The 19,957-nt window shown below is 39.7% G+C and overlaps 1 protein-coding gene across 2 annotated transcripts in view; it reads right to left on the reverse strand.

Moving 5' to 3' along the window:
- The window catches only part of STK17A (serine/threonine kinase 17a), a 38,719-nt gene that overhangs the window by 12,546 nt on the left and 6,216 nt on the right, over positions 1 to 19,957 (reverse strand). For both annotated transcript variants that reach the window (XM_063452125.1, XM_063452124.1), the window contains exon 3: positions 4,833 to 5,045. In XM_063452125.1, coding sequence (XP_063308195.1) covers positions 4,833 to 5,045 — 213 coding nt within the window. The remainder of the gene's footprint in view (positions 1 to 4,832; positions 5,046 to 19,957) is intronic.

A 19,957-nucleotide genomic window follows, 5' to 3' on the forward strand; every position in this document is an offset into this window, starting at 1 on the left:
CGGGGAATATTCAGCGTCTCCATGAAAAATTGTAAAAAAGGTGAGTAACACACACACACTGTGCTGCACTAGATGGAGAATCACCTCTAGTGGCCGTCTGTGCAACTGTCACTAGAAGTGTTAGCAGGAAGCAATGTTTCTCTGAAATGACAGTGTTTACTACATTGAATACATTGAAAACCCTACAGGGTCAGAATATAGACACCAGAACCACTACATTAAGCTGTAGTAGTTCTGGTGAATATAGGGTCCCTTTAAGAATTGAATAGTCATTGAAAATGAAAATTTGTTAGTTTAAAACAATAGATAGGCAGTGGATATCAACAGAACACCCTGCAAATTATCTCCTCCAAATATCAGGACATGCGAATAAGGACGACGTGCAGGATGACAGGGTACCAACAGTGACAGCTGATGGCGTGTGAAGCACAGGAGAATAACAGATGCAGAGTGTAGTTTTGTTTCACAAACTGTTTGCTTGGTGGGCGAGAACTGGGCATAAAACCAGGCACAAATTTATTTCACAATGAGCCCTTTCTTCTCTAGGCACATGGGTTGGGGAAAGAGGATAGAGGGGCAACACATGCTAATTGCAAACTACAGCAAACAGAAGTGTTTTAGGTAGCTGTGTTAATTACAGCAATATAAAAAAAAAGTGTATTTTACATCACTTACATTTCAGAAAGGGGTACCTTTTCTGGAAGAGAAACTAATTTTACTACAATTTCAGATTACTAAAAAGGAACATTTCAGGAAAGCAAAAAAAAAAAAAAAGTTAAAGTTTTAATCTGTGAGTCCCTAACAGCATAAATGCTCAAGTAATAAAACTATACATTTCAGAGAATCTCTTCTCAATTTCCTAAGGTGACGTCCTCACCAATTCAAACACTAGGGGAAATGCTTGACACAGTTTTCAGAGTTGCACAACCTGGGGAAATTTAACACGTTCGTGTTTTCAGTTTGTTTGTGTTTCAAGGAAGTTTTATTGTGGAACCAAAGTGCCTATTCGCCTCACAAAAAAAAAAAAAAAAAAAAAAAGGTGTCTCGGAGAATAGAAGTAGTTATAAAGTATGAGTAGCAGGGATTTATTATTGTTTTAAGTTTGTTGGTATTTTTTTATTTTTTTTTACAGGGTTACTTGTGCAACATTAGAAAGTTTATTCCCAATGGTTCGGTCACTATAGGCCAAATTTCAGACACCACTTGTGCAATGACCCTAGAATCATATAACATGTCTGCACATCCATGTATTGGAGTTTAGTTATGAATAGCTTATGAAAAACAAAGATGTCAATAGTTAATGACCAGGACCAACAAGAATGTGGCATTTCCAAGAAGAAAAATTTGACCATCTTCTCTTCACCCCTAGCTGCCTCTATTTAAGGAGAATGTCACCATTTTGTTGTTGTTGCAATTTTGCAGTTACCAAAAAATAAATAAAAATTATTAAAATTAACATCGAAATTGGGAAGTAGATACACAGAAACATCTACTAATGGAAGCTACCACGGCAGATACAAGTTAAAATCCATTTAAAACATTTAAAGTTGAACGTAAAATTGAAAGCAGAACTCATGGAAAGAATACAAAATAAAAAAGTCCCAGATGATTGTTTTAGAGAAACTTCATTTTAATTTCAATACCGTGCAAGACATTACTGTGACAGAGGCTCTGACTTGTGCAATGTATGAATCCACTATGATGAATATGCTATGAAAACATTAATTTATAATGCAATCAATGGCAATTGTCACTCTGAATTCAGAAATACGGGTTTCTAAGACAACTGGTGTTTTCCCAGTACACAAGGACTGTCTCAAGTAGTCCAAGTACTGTACTGTGACACCTCGACACCCTATTCCCTAGAACATAAGCCATATACAACATAAAGTTGCCAGATCATTTGCATAATTAGATTAGATCTCTGCAAAGGTGCTCAGTTAAGCTGAAGTGTGTGGGCGATCTCCCCTGGATTTGATAGAGAAATCCTGGCAGCTGAACTATGCCTCAGTTATGGAATCCTGACAATACCTGGCGTATGTGTCATCTCAATGCTATGAGTCAAGAGTGTGCGGCAGAGCAATCTGAATTCTGCAACTGCAGCATGCAAAGACTGCTCACGCCTAATTAGACACAGGCACTTAAATGCTGTATCTCTTAATCTCCTGTCCCTCCTCACCATTGACAGAAGTCAACAGAAGAGAGAGATGTAGGAGGGTGAGGATGGGACGAGTGAGCAAGTGTGAGGAAATACGTGTGCAAGTCGAAAATTGTGAACCAGGATGACTATGCCTAGGTGTGTGCACGCGTGCATTTTTCTGTACAGTATGAAAATTAAAGGGGTGGGGGAGTTTGGTTTACCATTATTATATATACTTTTTTTCCATCCGAGGGGAAATGCTAAAATATAACTAACTAGAATGTCTAGAGGCTGTCAACCTGGTAACTTTCTGACCTCAAATGGGTATTGTTAAAAACACAAGAAACAAATTGTCAATATCTTTTCTACTTTGATAGAAGTCACAGTAATATTTCAAAGTTAAAAAGGACCACTCTATTCACCCAGACCACTTGGGTTTAGTGCCCCAGTCATTTTGGTCCTGCAATGTTTAAAAAAACAACAACAAACGTTTTGGAGATACAGCTGTATTTGCATTGTAGGGCTAAGCATCACCTTCAGAAAGATAGCCACTTAATGGTACATCTGCACCCCCGATTGAGTCAGATTCTGTGACGTTCCATGTCCTCGTGCATTGCACGAGGGCGTAGGATATCCTCTGATGCTTCTCATACTGAAGGTCTGGATACAAAGCTTCTCTATGAGAAGAGTTTTATTGGAGGACCTGAGTACTTGCCACGCATGTGAGTATTGTCCCCAATTCTGGTCTATGCCAAGCACTGGCCAAGCCGAAGACAAGAACCCAGTAACTATATTTCGGAGCCTTGAAGTGCAAGGATTTTGAGGAATATATATATTTGTATAACTTCATATATTACTCTAGGAAGATACAGTAACATGGTGGAGGTATAGAGAAAAGTAAAGGGAACACAGTTCTTACAGTACAGAATAATATTTGCCAATTTAGTCCTTTTTAAAACAATATAAATTAATCAAACCTTTGTAGAACTATGGAAAGCACAAAGTAAAAGGACTGGGTGCCGAATAGTATGCCAAGCAATATGTTATTCAGGAACAAATAGAATACACCCACTTCTAGAGTGAATGCCCCATTTTTAGTACAAAAGAAGTGAAGGCGATATTCTAGTGTAACAATGTTGTATAGTTGTATCGATCATGTGCTTGATCAATACTGTGGTCCAATCCCCATCACTGCCTTCCTTTCCTTTAAGGTGAACCCAATAAGAAATATGGAATTTCTGTATAACATTTTCCACAAAATCCATGTACTCCAAGGCTCCAAAATATAGTTACTGGGTGCTTGCAGTCTGGGGGGAAGCAATATAGGATCTTAGAGGGATGACCAGCACTCACGGTTTTTCCAAGGTTTAAAAGTTGTAGACTTACCGGTATCCCGGCCCGCAGTTTAGTTTTCTTTTAATATGTTTTTATTTTCTCTTCTTTTTCCTCCTTTCAATTGATGTTATTCGTTTGTAAAAATGACAACGGATGAAAGTAGCAATGCTGTCTTTATGTAACGAACCACCTTTTGCTTACACACTAGAAGATTAACACCTGCTGGGCTGTTCTGTGACACAGGTGAGAAACCCAACAATGACATTCAAACAATCATTGGTCAAAAGGGGCAAGATAACTAAATTAGACAAGCTCCAATGAATGGAATGTGGTTGCCATGGTCCATGAAAAGCAATGTATTGTAAGCAAGCAATATTTCTCTCTTCAGATACAGAAGGTATGAGAACATGTTAATCTTTAACCTCGATTTCAGTGACAGGTTAAAAAAAAATAAAAAATTAAATACATCACACAACTAGATTACAGAGCAAATACTTTACTCGCACGAAGGACATTCACGTATTTCATCACTTGCCCAACATGATATAAGGACTTTATTTACCACCAATAGAAAGGATGCGAAAAAGAACCGTAAAATGCAAACCAGCAACAGATTAAGGCCTCACAGAAATAATATATTATTTGGGGTAATTAGATACTGTTGCAAAGTCCAGTATTAGTTTTAGATGCAAGAATGCTGAACTAGCTCTCGATCCCTCTTTAATTTATACAACGCCTAACCATACTGAAGTAAACCAGAAAATCTGAAAACAATGGGAATAGACAAACCAGTTTGCTCTTGGGTTGGTCTCGGTTAACGTCCCACACAAGTTTTAGATCACTAAAACTTCCGCTCCAGAGCATTTGCTTAGGATCTCCCCTATTTAAAAGGGTAATCTGGACATTGGCCTAATTATTCTTAAACCATTATGCCGAAACCAATATCAAGGCCCAAAGAAGGCCAAAATGATTGTCTGAGGTTACTGCATCTCTTAGATTTGGACTGTTCTTAGTGTTAAATGTATCCAGAATATTTCAGAGACAGGAAGCCATTCATAGGACTTATGCCTAGCACATGCAAAAAATATGCTCATACACTGTACTGTCACACCCCATTGATAGCAAAAAGTAGAAACTACAAAAGTTGCCATTTGCAAATTTTCTAACACAACATTTTCCAGAATTCTACCCCATCTAATCTGTCAAATATTACCCGATATGACGCAGTTCTGCAACAACATCTAGTGATCCATATATCCAATTTCTCAGACAGTACTTAAGTAATGGCTGATTAGCCAGTTGAGTCTAAAAAAAATAAGAGTTTATAAAAAGTAGGTGTTTCACCAGTTCTACTTACAATTCGAGCACAAGGATCATCTCCGAGTTTGTTTCGTAAACTTCATGAAGCTTGATGACCCATGGGCTGTCCTTAGCCAGCTCCAATACTGCAATCTCGTGAAGGATCTCCATGCGACAGTCTTCACCCTTTCGCCGTTTTCTCATGATTTTGGCTGCAAACTCTTTATCGGTTTCTTTCTCCACGCATTTCCTCACCACAGCAAACTTTCCTCTAGATCAAAAGAAAAGTGGAAGAGGTTTAGATAAGATTATCTTATCAGACAGAAAGGTGCTACTGCTGATCAGTAAACATTTACTCTTTCACAGGTAATAAGTACATTACCTCTACAAGAAATGTAATGTGCTTATGGAATAGGAAAAAAAAAGATAAAAAGAAACCCACCACACCTAACCATTTTCAGTTTAGTGGAAAGTTTCAAAGAGAAACACAACAAATGCAAATCTGTTATACAACAAACTGCATTATTGATCTATAGCCCCACACTAAAATCACTTAATGTTATGTGTCATTAGTATAACTTCATATATCACTCTAGGAAGATACAGTAACGTGGTGGAGGTATAGAGAAAAGTAAAGGGAACACAGCTCTTACAGTACAGAATAATATTTGCCAATTTAGTCCTTTTTAAAACAATATAAATTAATCAAACCTTTGTAGAACTATGGAAAGCACAAAGTAAAAGGACTGGGTGCCGAATAGTATGCCAAGCGATCTGTTATTCAGGAACAAATAGAATACACCCACTTCTAGAGTGAATGCCCCATTTTTAGTACAAAAGAAGTGAAGGCGATATTCTAGTGTAACAATGTTGTATAGTTGTATCGATCATGTGCTTGATCAATACTGTGGTCCAATCCCCATCACTTCCTTCCCTTCCTTTAAGGTGAACCCAATAAGAAATATGTAATTTCTGCCAGCTGGAGCAAATTTAGGGGTCTCAGACAGGCCAATAATTTCCATTCTATTTCACAGAATGGTTAAACTTTTGAGTTTGGCCACATTTGCGTGATATCAATACATACATGGCGGCTTACAAAGTTGGTACAGTTGCTGATTGGGTCTGCCATCATACCCCCACCTGCCTGATAACACTACTCAGTCATCAAGTTCTAGAACTGGTGCCTGCTCGAGAGGAGTACAGATGGAGAAATTAGACTACAAATTCATTGCGCTGCTCTCATAAAAGAAAACACTAATAACCATTTAAAACCTATCAACAAAAAAAATGTAAAAGCTCCATCGTCAATACTACCAGTTCTCAACCCAGAAACCATTGATCCGATTCAGTGCCTAAACTTTTAGGTTCCTAACTTTTTTTTAGCTAGCACCTAAATTCAAAACAAATTTGTCAAGCCCTGCCACAATGCCCACAATTATTATAGTATGGTATTTATGGTGCAGCTTGAATACAATGGCTGGGACAGCCCCAAAAGAATGATTCTTCACTCCTAGGGAGGACAACAAATTGCCCACAATCAATCGTACAAATATGGAATCTAATGATACACTGATCACTAGGGGTGTAATCTAATGAGGAACCGATCAATGGGTTATACCAAGCTCCTGCTTAGTTATCGCGGCCGTTCTGGCACAACCACATTTTCAATTGCTGGGCTTTTCAGATCCATGGAACAGACACTAGCTCCCTCCAATTCCACACATACAGTAAACAAAAAAAAACAAACAAAAAAAAAAATAGATTACACCCAACTCCTTGCACCATAACAAATATAATAAAACTATGATGGTTATGGGGCCCAACATCGATTCTTTAAAGATGTACAAAAAAATTAAGCAAGCACAATTATGAAAAAAAAAATGAATGCAATAGAAAAGGTTTTAAGTTTTATTTTTTAAATTCTGGCAACAAAATCAAAGTACAATATAGCTAGATTATCTGCAACGAATCAAAACGTTTGCAAAGTATAGAAAAAAAAAACCCAAAAAAAATACCACATGTAATGAAAAACAGCTACCACCATGGAACCAGACAAATGTAAACATTGTTTTGTCCTTCACATTTTTAGTACATGAAGTCATACTTTGACATAAAGAGCTGGGCATTCAATAGCTCTGATTGCATTGTATGTGACCTACTTCTGTGCAAGTAGATATGCAAACACGGATTAATCCAATCTGAATCCCTGCATGCTTGAAAGGATGGAAGCATGCTGGGAAAGAGTTTGAAGCTATATGGTTGCCAAGTCCATACTACTGAAGCTTTTAAAATCTGGGAGTACAAAGATTTACACATATAAACAAACAGACATAGTCTACTCAGGGGAGCAGTATGTATAGTCTGTTATAGAAAGTGCCGGAAATACATTAGGCTATAAAAACAAAGCCATGTGTAGTGGATGAGTGCCTCTGAACCCCTGCTAGCAGGAATTTAATATTAAAGTCAAATTCAGTTTAACTACACTATCTATGCTCACAGTGAAATACTTTTCAGAACTAATGGAACTGGTTACTGGTAAAACCTCATTATAATGAGATACACAAGCAGATGAATAAGAGGACTATAGATCGATATTAGGTTCATGAAACATTCAAGGGTTGTTTGTTGTAGTAACCCCCTGTGCGCTGGTCATTGACATTACTAGCAGGTAAGGAGGTAAAACAGGAAATTCACTTACATATAATAATACACACATATCAAAATAACACAGCTGTGTGTGTGTGAGAAACAACTTGAGCGGTTGCTTTAAAAAAAAAAAAAAAAAAGACTGAACCACTAAGGATACCATTGAAACATCTAAGAGACTTTCTTCATATTAGTCAATGAAATCTGTTGATGCATGCACAATCCAGCCAGGCGTAAAGTTAAAAGGATGTACTATGATTCATACAGAGATACACTGCAAATGCCATTTCCTGGTTAAAGTGGCTGCAGTGGCCTGGGGGAAGACATGCAAGATGCATGATAGGAGCCTCTTTCTTTATTTTTCCTTTTCCATTAAACAGAAAGGAAACAAAACCTACCATTAAAATGACTATACAGTGCGGAGACCACCCCCAAACACACCATTTGCATGCACTTTGGAATTTCCCCTCAGATTTGTTTGCTAGTGATGGTCCTACCAGGATTTTCGAGGGACAGTTGTGTTAAGCAGCACAAGCATTTTTTACCCCATGGAAATAGGGAGGGGGGAAACTAACAAAAATTAAACTTCTGTGCAATCAAATAGCAGCTGCTTCTATTCGCTTACCACATAGCACAATGTTCAAATTAAGCAGTTTGTGGCAATTATGTTAGTGATCCAGCTGCACAGGTTCACCTACAGAAAGAAAGCAATCGTACAGACTTGCATGCACATGTCCAATAAGAGCCTAGAGTCTCTCTTTAAATCAACCTCCCCCCACATCCAATGTAACTTTAGGGATTTGTAACAAATAGAGAGAGTAACATTACTGATACAAAACTGTCTTTTTTATCTGGAATAGAACATACAAGATATAGAATCACTCTGTTTTGAAAATGTGAAACCCATCACCCGTATCTGCTGTAAAACAAACTTCTAATTAAAATAAACATTTATGCTGCAAAAAAAAAAAAAAGCTAAAATATTAAAAAGGCAATATATTATAATTATAAATTTATTTTTATTTTTTTACAAAAAAAAAACCAATAGCTGCTAAATTCTACATGAACATGTTAACTTTCAAAGCGACTAACAGAGCAATAATGACATGCTTTGGAAGAGTGGAAATGTAATATAAAATAACCAGTTTGGATGGAAGCAAATTTATTCGTAACACTAGAATAGTTTCCAGGTGTGCCTCCGCTTACATGTTCCAGCTAAAGCAGACTAACCCACTGTGTCACATGTATGAGGAATATATCCACAATGCACACTACAGTAACAAATAGCAATTGATAGATACAAGCAAATCATCTCCTCAGGCGAAAGAAGACTAGAGTTCATACACCCATCACAAGATTGTCACAGTGTCACGCTAACGTTAAAATTTTAAAAGTACAGACTGCTCTATATTTCACCACGGAAAGAAAACCGTGGAGAATGGGCAAGGGAACTGCACATTTTATACCAAAATAACAAACCTGGGGAAAAAAATAAAAAATTACAAACACGCTCTCTCCATCTTAACGGTTTCCAATTTAAGCTTTGCTTGCCTGAAATTAGTTTCCTGTTTAGTGAATAACTACAAAGGCTTTGTGTTCTTACTAAAGTATATGGCACAAATTGCAAACCAACTTAGCTGCATTGCCCAAGGTAGTCCCCCAGGCAAGGATAAGATATTAAAGAAGCAAGTAGTGTTTAAAACCAGAACCCACAGCCGGCTAAAGGAAACAGAACTACTGCTTGTACAACAATCTCTAGCGCATGTGCTCAAGTCCCATTACAACATAATATATTGGTAAATACTTAAGGACCAACGACAATCTGCAGCCACATGGAGTTAGATCACAATGTATTGTTGGTTCCTTTTGTGGGGGAGTGAAGGGGGAGAAAAAGGAAGTAATTCTAACATATATCTTTCACTTCTGAATTCAAAACCAAGATCGAAGAGAACATTAACAAGCCGATAGGCCAAATGCTAGGTATGCTTCCAATTTGTAACATCAGCCCGAGTGCCACTTTATTTCCTTAAGCTAAACTGGCTTTAAAACTTGCAAACTCACATTAATCATAAGGGGTAGGTAGCATGACTCACTAGAGACTAAAGCATTTTCCTGATAGTTAATTGTTTATGGTTGGCTTATTATGTGTGCAATAACCTCCACATAATCAAACGGAAACGATAATTACATTTGACCAATTCCAGTTTAAGAAGGTGATCAGTAGGGATGCATTTGACCACCGTTCTTTTAACAGTCTGTACCGATTTGAAGATAATGAGAACATATTGGGTTTCTCAGAGAGAAAAGGGATGTGTGTGTGTGTGAGAGATTATAGATAGATAGATCTATCTATCTATATCATTTATGACACCCCACTCACTCCCCCCTCTAACATCAGTTGTTTAAAGTGTTTAACTATCAGATTGATCAGTATTGCTTCAGACCTGAGGAAGAGAGGAAAACTCTTGAAAGCTTGTCTTTGAAATATTATGTTAGTCCAATAAAAAAAAAAAAAAAAAATATCATTGCAGGTTTTTTTACAGTAAGAGCAATAAGGATATGGAATTATCTGCCTGAAGAGGTGGTTTTGTCAGAGTCACTACAGAGGTTTAAACTGCAATTGGATAAATACTTGCAAAAACATAACATTCAGGGATATCATTTCTAATTAGTGGGGTAATACCTGCTTGATCCAAGGAGACATCTGACTGCTATTTTGGGGTCAAGAAGGAATTTTTTCCTAGTTTGTTGCAAAATTGGAAGCGCTTCAGACTGGGTTTTTTGCCTTCTTTTGGATCAACAGCAACAACATATGTGAGGAAGGTTGTACTTGATGGACGCAAGTCTCTTTTCAGCTGTGTAACTATGTATACTGCAATACTCTGGTATTTTTGGCATCGTGTCTACTGGACTAATGTGGCTAATCCAATCTACACTATATACATATATATACACACACACACACACACACCTTTGTGTTCTAATTCTCTTCAAACAGGTACAGACACTATGCTCTCATACCAATGAGAAATGCGCAACTGTCCCCTGACAAAGCTTGCAGTGTGCTTCAACCAGTGGCATGAATAGGCATCATAAGGACTTATGCAATGGTGGTTGAAATGAAACTGAAAATAATAGAGAGCTTTGTGTTACCCATCGCAGCATCAACATATTGCAAATACAATGGTTCCAGGAGCCTGAGAGGCATTGGAGTAATGGGAAATTGAACGTTATCATATCAAAAAGTGCCAGAAGCATGTTACAGCAGTTTCTACAGAACAACTTGGCATTTAAAGGGTTGATTGTGAGAAATGGGGATTTCTTGTTAGACGGCTGGCCAATCCCGTGTTTCTCTGACAGGCGTTTCCATGGAGCACTTAAAATATTTTTACGCTATTGGAGACCGCAAGGATGAAAGTGTTTAAGGCTAGCACTACACAGCAAAAGCAAACAATAGTCATTTGGACTTCCTGAGATTCTGTCTAGAACCCAATATGCTCTAAAGTAAACATTAATATACATTAAACAAAAAATGTAAAAAAATAAAATCAGTGCTGCAAAGCCCCCTTTTGTCAGCTGTTAAAAATGATGAGTGACATTAGGGGCATCTTGTTTGGCAGTAGCGGCCTATGGACAATATCTAGGTGCATATACGTATAAGATTTGTGAAACTCAGAAGATATGTCCACATCCAACTCAACCTAAATCATGCTAGGAGCAATACTGATCAACACGACTGATGATAAATAAAGAAATAAATTAAAAAAATATATATATATAAAAATAAAATGATATAACAAACATTAAGATAAACAAACGCAAAGTCTTGTAAAATCGCAAGTTTAGTGGCCAGGTTGCATTCAGGTTTGACATTTCAATGTGCTTTCCAACAAAACAAGATCATCAAGTTCTACTGGTTACACATTCAGTGAAACATTTGCATATCTATACCCTTTAATTGGTATTGCTCAGTTAAGTGTGTGTGTGTGTGTGTGTGTGTGTGTGTGTGTGTGTGTGTGTGTGTGTGTGTGTGTGTGTGTGTGTGTGTGTGTGTGTGTGTGTGTGTGTGTGTTAAAGTGGCATAAACACACCAAAGTAACAATTACTGTTTACTAAACAATCACCTTGATTGCATTTAAAAAAATAAAAAAGACAAGAAATGGACAATACATTTATTCAGCAGTATATTAAGGACCATGGAAGTATTTAAATGGAATTATACTTAAAACAGATCTTAAAGGAACAGACCAAAACCTAACCACTACAGCACACTGTAGAATGGTTTAACGTCTAACCTGGAGTCCTAGAAGAGCTTCAAGTGACTGCCTGGTAGACAGCCGCTAGAGGTGGAGTTAACCCTGCAGTGCAATTATTGCAGTTTATCAAGAACTTCAATAATTACAATTGCAGGGTTAAACTGACAGGGGCACTGCGCCCAAACCACCTCAATGAGCTGAAGTGGTCCGGGTGTTTATAGTGTCCCTTTAAGTTTTGAAAGAATTGTATGTCTGCAGAAGACTATGTATGGTAGATTTTTCAGTGCATACCACTATGAACACTGCTCATGCCATTTATTATTGGCACCAATCCAAACAAGGTATACTACTTTGGTTTCTTTCCCACACATGCCAAGATTCTGAGATTATTCATATTGTATACGCTTAACTTTTGTTTCTCTATACAACAGCATTAAGTTTGTATTATTCCAGCTACAGAGACTGAATTGTATAAAAAGGCAAAATCTATAAAGACACAGACTATAAAGATAAAAACCCTCCAAGCAACCATCTGGCACTATGTATCAAAAGCATTTTACCCCTTTACAATTATTGTAATTCTACCCAGAGCCACATTACCCACAAGGCGTTTGGCCTGGGTCTAAAGCTCTAGCTGGCTGTGAGGAGGTAGAAATGTCCCATTCAGAGCTTCCTTGCAGTATCCTGATGCTTCCAAATGACGTGGAGCATTGCAGCCAGTGCTTAGAGTCACTATCTCAAAGCTGGAAATGCAAGCAACTTTTAAAATGATCTGCACCCCATATTAGTGAAGACCACAATGTTCCCTTGAGCAGATAAAATGTAATGCCAAGTCTATATTCAATAATCTGCAGATCTATACAATGGGCAAAAAAAAGGCCATGATGAGAAATTTAGCTGGAGATGAGGCCCTAGCCAATAAGTAAATTGCAGAATACTCAGCTTTCTCAAATTGCAGAATACTATATTCTTTCGATGCTTTGCAAGCATGACCCATTTCTGGTTGCTTGTCAAGTTAGAATCTTCTAATCATACTTCAACACTAGCCAAAAGGCATAGCTCATATTCCCCAACTATGATTGGCCAAACAACAATTTAGCAGACACTGATGCTGCTCAAGGCACTGCTGGTTCCAGTAAGCTTACAGGTTGCAATTCCAGCTTATTGTTCTGGTTTTGGTGCAAACAATTTCTGGGTGCAGTGCCTTGCAGTGTTTTGTCAATCTGATTTAGCAATGAAAGACAGTGGGACAAAAACAGTGGCACTGTACCCAAAGACTCTGCACCATAACCACTATACACAGGCTGCAATTTAAAAGCTCCTTGCACCACAACAATAAGCTGCAGTGATTATGGCATTTATTGCCATTATTGTGCAACAAGAGGCACTCCAAACCACAAAAGCACTTCAGCAAGTCAATGCGTTGAGAGAGCGTACTTACCACTGGTGAAAGGAAATGTTAGTATTTTTATTTAAAAGGTGGAGGCGGGCAGCCTGACACTTGGAAGACTAAAGAGACACTGTTTTAATGTACATCCATTAATTAGGACAGGAAAGTCTCAGTCAGGGAACAGAAGTGCTAATTTATGTTGATATTTTGAACAGATTTCCTGCATTTAGACAATGACAAATGGGAAGTATTTGCATATAATAGATGAAACTAGCAGGAGGTTATCTTTGTAAAAAGCCTTGCAATGCATAGCATTATCACCCATTAAGAATTACTCACTAACGCAGCCATCACTAGCTAAATCCATCCCTTGGTCTCCCAATTCACCCAAGGATTACAAGGAGAAAGGATTAGCAGACAGGAATGCTTTTTCATAGCCATTTGATTGGGTTACATCAGAACTGCTTAAATCCTTTACATTGAGCATCTTTTTCTTGCAGCAGACTGATCAAAGGCTTGACGTGATCATGAAAAGCATGTGTTGAATAAGCAACAATTGATCAGTCTGCTTCCCCAGACACAAAATCCACCACGGGCCTCTGTGATCAATGTCAACTCCTGGTTAAAGCAAAGGATATATCCGCTGCAGTGGCGTACTAAGGAGGGGGCGGGGGGGGCGGTCCGCCCCGGGTGCCATCAGGCAGGGGGGTGCCACCAGGGCTGGCCAGGCTTGCTATTCTGTGAGCTGTGTGGCTGCACCGGGTGCCGTAGCAGCAGGGCGCCGGGCAGCCGACACAGCTCACACGCAGGGGCTGGAAGCAGGAAACCTGCACGGAGATTTGGGGGCGGAGCTAAAACGGCCGTGGGGGCGGAGCCAAGCCGGATGCGGGGGCGGAGCTAAATGCAGTCTCATACTGCTGCACACAGAGAGAGGGGAAGCAGGAAGGAGTCCCTGCTTCCCCAACTACAGCACAGGAGGGATTGGATCCACTCCTACTCCAGCCCAAGCTTACTGTAAGTGAGAGAGTGTGTGCTGTGTGTAACTGTGATTGTGACTGTCTGACTGTGTGTGAGTGTGTAACTGTGATTGTGACTGTCTGACTGTGTGCGAGTGTGTAACTGTGATTGTGACTGTCTGACTGTGTGTGAGTGTGTAACTGTGATTGTGACTGTCTTTGACTGTGTGTGAGTGTGTAAGTGTGATTGTGACTGTCTGACTGTGTGTGCTGTGTGTAACTGTGATTGTGACTGTCTTTGACTGTGTGTGAGTGTGTAAGTGTGATTGTGACTGTCTTTGACTGTGTGTGCTGTGTGTAACTGTGATTGTGACAGTCTTTGACTGTGTGTGAGTGTGTAACTGTGATTGTGACTGTCTTTGACTGTGTGTGAGTGTGTAATTGTGATTGTGACTGTCTGACTGTGTGTGCTGTGTGTAATTGTGATTGTGACTGTCTGACTGTGTGTGAGTGTGTAACTGTGATTGTGACTGTCTTTGACTGTGTGTGCTGTGTGTAACTGTGATTGTGACTGTCTTTGACTGTGTGTGCTGTGTGTAACTGTGATTGTGACTGTCTGACTGTGTGTGAGTGTGTAACTGTGATTGTGACTGTCTGACTGTGTGTGAGTGTGTAACTGTGATTGTGACTGTCTGACTGTGTGTGAGTGTGTAACTGTGATTGTGACTGTCTTTGACTGTGTGTGAGTGTGTAAGTGTGATTGTGACAGTCTTTGACTGTGTGTGAGTGTGTAACTGTGATTGTGACTGTCTTTGACTGTGTGTGAGTGTGTAACTGTGATTGTGACTGTCTTTGACTGTGTGTGCTGTGTGTAATTGTGATTGTGACTGTCTGACTGTGTGTGAGTGTGTAACTGATTGTGACTGTCTTTGACTGTGTGTGCTGTGTGTAACTGTGATTGTGACTGTCTTTGACTGTGTGTGCTGTGTGTAACTGTGATTGTGACTGTCTTTGACTGTGTGTGAGTGTGTAACTGTGATTGTGACTGTCTGACTGTGTGTGCTGTGTGTAACTGTGATTGTGACTGTCTTTGACTGTGTGTGCTGTGTGTAACTGTGATTGTGACTGTCTGACTGTGTGTGCTGTGTGTAACTGTGATTGTGACTGTCTGACTGTGTGTGCTGTGTGTAACTGTGATTGTGACTGTCTTTGACTGTGTGTGCTGTGTGTAACTGTGATTGTGACTGTCTTTGACTGTGTGTGCTGTGTGTAACTGTGATTGTGACTGTCTTTGACTGTGTGTGAGTGTGTAACTGTGATTGTGACTGTCTGACTGTGTGTGCTGTGTGTAACTGTGATTGTGACTGTCTTTGACTGTGTGTGCTGTGTGTAACTGTGATTGTGACTGTCTGACTGTGTGTGCTGTGTGTAACTGTGATTGTGACTGTCTTTGACTGTGTGTGCTGTGTGTAACTGTGATTGTGACTGTCTTTGACTGTGTGTGAGTGTGTAACTGTGATTGTGACTGTCTTTGACTGTGTGTGAGTGTGTAACTGTGATTGTGACTGTCTTTGACTGTGTGTGCTGTGTGTAACTGTGATTGTGACTGTCTTTGACTGTGTGTGAGTGTGTAACTGTGATTGTGACTGTCTTTGACTGTGTGTGAGTGTGTAACTGTGATTGTGACTGTCTTTGACTGTGTGTGAGTGTGTAACTGTGATTGTGACTGTCTTTGACTGTGTGTGCTGTGTGTAACTGTGATTGTGACTGTCTTTGACTGTGTGTGCTGTGTGTAACTGTGATTGTGACTGTCTTTGACTGTGTGTGAGTGTGTAACTGTGATTGTGACTGTCTTTGACTGTGTGTGAGTGTGTAACTGTGATTGTGACTGTCTTTGACTGTGTGTGCTGTGTGTAACTGTGATTGTGACTGTCTTTGACTGTGTGTGAGTGTGTAACTGTGATTTTGACTGTGTGTGCTGTGTGTAACTGTGATTGTGACTGTCTTTGACTGTGTGTGAATGTGTAATTGTGATTGTGACTGTCTTTGACTGTGTGTGAGTGTGTAACTGTGATTGTGACTAGGGATCGACCGATTATCGTTTTTACCGATATAATCGGCCGATATTCGTTATTTTCGGAAATATCGGTATCGGCCAATATAGCTACCGATATTGCCGATAATACCTCCTAGGACCGCCAGGCTCATTACAAGCCCGGCGATCCTGGGGGGGCCGGCAGCAAGCGCTGACTTACCCTCCCAGCAGCTCCTGCAGCTCCATGTCTAAATCTCGCGAGACCCGCGGCTGCAGAGCGTTGCCACGGGTTACCATGGCAACGCTCCGCGCAGCACTAAGGGACGCGAGATTTACACTGGGGAGCTGGAGGAGCTGCTGGGAGGGTAAGTTAGCGCTTGCTGCCAGCCGCCCCACAGTACTTAACAAGCCACCGGACCACCAGGGAATACTATATCCCCCCCTCCCTGGTAAGAAGCAGGTGGGGGGGGGGGGGACTAAAAGAAACAAAAACAATACAATTTAAATATAAAAAAAAATTATAATAAACATAAAAAATCCCCCCCTCCATTTTACACAAATTACATCACTACACAAACACACACACACACACACACACACTCACTGCATGACATACATACACACTACACAAACACACACACACACTGCATTACATACATACACACTACACAAACACACACACACTGCATAACATACATACACACTACACAAACACACACACACACTGCATTACATACATACACACTACACAAATACACACACTGCATTACATACATACACACTACACAAACACACACAAACTGCATTGCATACATACACACTACACAAACACACACAAACTGCATTACATACATACACACTACACAAACACACACACTGCATTACATACACAAACTACACACACACACTGCATTACATACATACACACACACTGCATTACATACATACACACTACACAAACACACACTCTGCATTCACTATACACACACACTACACAAACACACACTCTGCATTCACTATACACACACTACACAAACACACACTCTGCATTCACTATACACACACTACACAAACACACACTCTGCATTCACTATACACACACTACACAAACACACACTCTGCATTCACTATACACACTCTGCATTCACTATATATATATATATATATATATATATATATATACACACACACACTACACAAACACTCACTGCATTCACTATACACTCTGCATACACTATATATACACACTACACAAATACACACTGCATCCACTACACACACAGCTCCCCTGTCTAAATACACTTCATCCACTACATGTGGCATGTATATTTTGTGCATTTACCGTTAGAAAGAGTTTATTTTTTCAAAATGGTAAATGTACAGAATATCGGCAAGTTATCGGCTATCGGCATGAAAGTTCACAGCTTATCGGTATCCGTATCGGCTCTAAAAAATCAATATCGGTCGATCCCTAATTGTGACCGTCTTTGATTGTGTGTGTGTGACTGTCTGTGATTATGTTGTGTGTATGTGTGACTGTCTGCCTCTGATTGTGTGTGTGACTGTCTGTGACTGTGTGTGTGTGTGCCACTGTGTGTGTGACTGTCTGACTGTGATTGTCTGTGTGACTGTGTGTGACTGTCTGCCTGTGATTGTGTGTGTGTGTGCGTGCGTGCGTGTGTGTGTGAGTGACTGTCTGTGACTGTGTGTGTGTGTGCGTGTGTGTGTGAGTGACTGTCTGTGACTGTGTGTGTGTGTGTGTGAGTGACTGCCTGTGACTGTGTTGTGTGTATGTGTGACTGTCTGCCTGTGATTGTGGGTGTGACTGTCTGTGAATCTGTGTGTGTATGTGTGACTGTCTGCCTGTGTGATTGCCTGCGTGTTTGACTGTGCCTGTAACTGTGTGTGAGTGACTGTGTCTGACGGTCTTCGCCCTGCAGTGAGCCGGCAGCCAGGATATGATGTCATCGCGGCCTCGGCATCATTACAGGGCGTGCGATGGACCTGTGCAGAAAGAGCACAGAGATCCCAGCAGCAACCACTGACCACCAGGGACTGAGGATCCACTCCAGCCCTTCTAGAGCAAGGTAGGGAGGCAGGGTGGACCTCTTAATGATTAAATGTGTGTATGTATGTAATATTTGTGTGTGTGTATGTGATTGTGGGTCAGTGATTGTGTTTGTGTAAATCTGTGATTATGTGTGATTGTGTGTATCTCTGCGTATGTGTTTAGTAGATAGCTCCCTTATTTCCTGTCCTTAAATATTGCAATCCCACATAAGGATAACAAATAAGGGATTTATCTGCTAAACAACTGAAAATAAGAAAAGGGCATTTTTTTATCCTTTATCTGTTTAGTAGATCATTCCCTGAATTGGTGCCCGTATGTGAGATTTCCATATTTAAAGATACCAAATTAGGGTGCTGTTTAGCAGATAGCACCTTATTTGGTGTCCTTAAATATGGCAATCCCACAAAGGATAGCAAATAGAGGAGTTATCTGCTAAACAAAGATTGCAATTAAGAGGTGTCAGCCAGCCCACAACAAGAAATCTGGGTGGCTAATGTGAATAATATGCAAATGTGTAGTCAGATGCCAGCATGCAGAACACAGCATGCTGGCATCAGATAGCCAATGGCAGCATATTACCCCATCCCCTAGTGAGAAGTTTTACTGCTCCCCCTCCCCCTCCTGTTTTGACTGTGGTATCTTATGTGCCCCCCCCCCCCATATATATTGTTCCTAGAGTCGCCACGATGTCTGCATGTGTGTCAATGTGTATCTGTGTGTGACTGTGTTTTGTGTATATGTATCTGCATGTGTGTATGTCCGTGTATGTGTATATGTGCAGACATCTAACAATCTCGCCAACACTACACACAAATACACTCATGAATTTCAACGTCAACACTACATACACACCCCACCATTATATATAACCATACCACTGCATTCAAATACCACACAACACACAAATGCATTCAAACGCCAACACTACATACAAACACACCGCTACATTCACTCACATATACTCCATACAAAAACATGCATACATTCAAACACACAAACACTGCTTAGTGCTAAATACATAAAAAAAATTGGTTGTTTTTATATTTAAATTTGGGGGGGGGCAGGGGGGTGCCAAAAATAGGACCCGCCCCGGGTGCCAAATGCTCTAGGTACGCCCCTGGCTGTGTTTATAGAAGGCTGACAGCTTGTTTATTTCCCATTGGACAAAGTGCTTCTTGCTTTCTGACAAAACGGAAGCCCTGTATATATTATTCCAACCATTGTAATACTTTTGCAACTAATGCCTTCTCACACATACATTATACACTGAGCAAACTGAGAACAAACGGTACTCAATAACCTGCTTTATAAAGCTTCTCTGTGAAGTATTTAAAAATTATTTTGCCTCATTTGTGCCAGTAAGTAAAATATCAAGATAAGCACAGCATGAGCTTAGTACTCTAGGTTATTATTAAAGAAATCATGCAGGTTCTTTCTACAAGAGATACTGCAACCCCAGAAATGTTTAGACTGCTCGTTTGATTTTTGTCGATGTTCAATAAAATTGGGAGTGAATACATATAGTGCTAATCACTGCAGCCTACTGTGGCAAGGCAAGGAGCCTTTGACTGCAGCCTGTTTATAGTGGGTATGGTACATAGAGTCTTGGGAGATATATGTATTTTTAGTTCATTCCAAAAAAAATAAAAATATTTTTAATACAAACAAAATCAATCACTGCTTGAAAAATTTCAAGAAGTGAAAATCCAATTTTGATTAAAAAAAAAATTTAAAAGAAGGAGAGAGACCCCCAAAACCAGTACTTTCCTGATAACCAATTGTTGGATTCTTTAATGTAGCAACATTAGAGAAGTGAAACAAAACTTGCA

This window comes from Pelobates fuscus, chromosome 4 (genome assembly GCF_036172605.1).
Source record: "Pelobates fuscus isolate aPelFus1 chromosome 4, aPelFus1.pri, whole genome shotgun sequence".
NCBI lineage: Eukaryota > Metazoa > Chordata > Amphibia > Anura > Pelobatidae > Pelobates > Pelobates fuscus.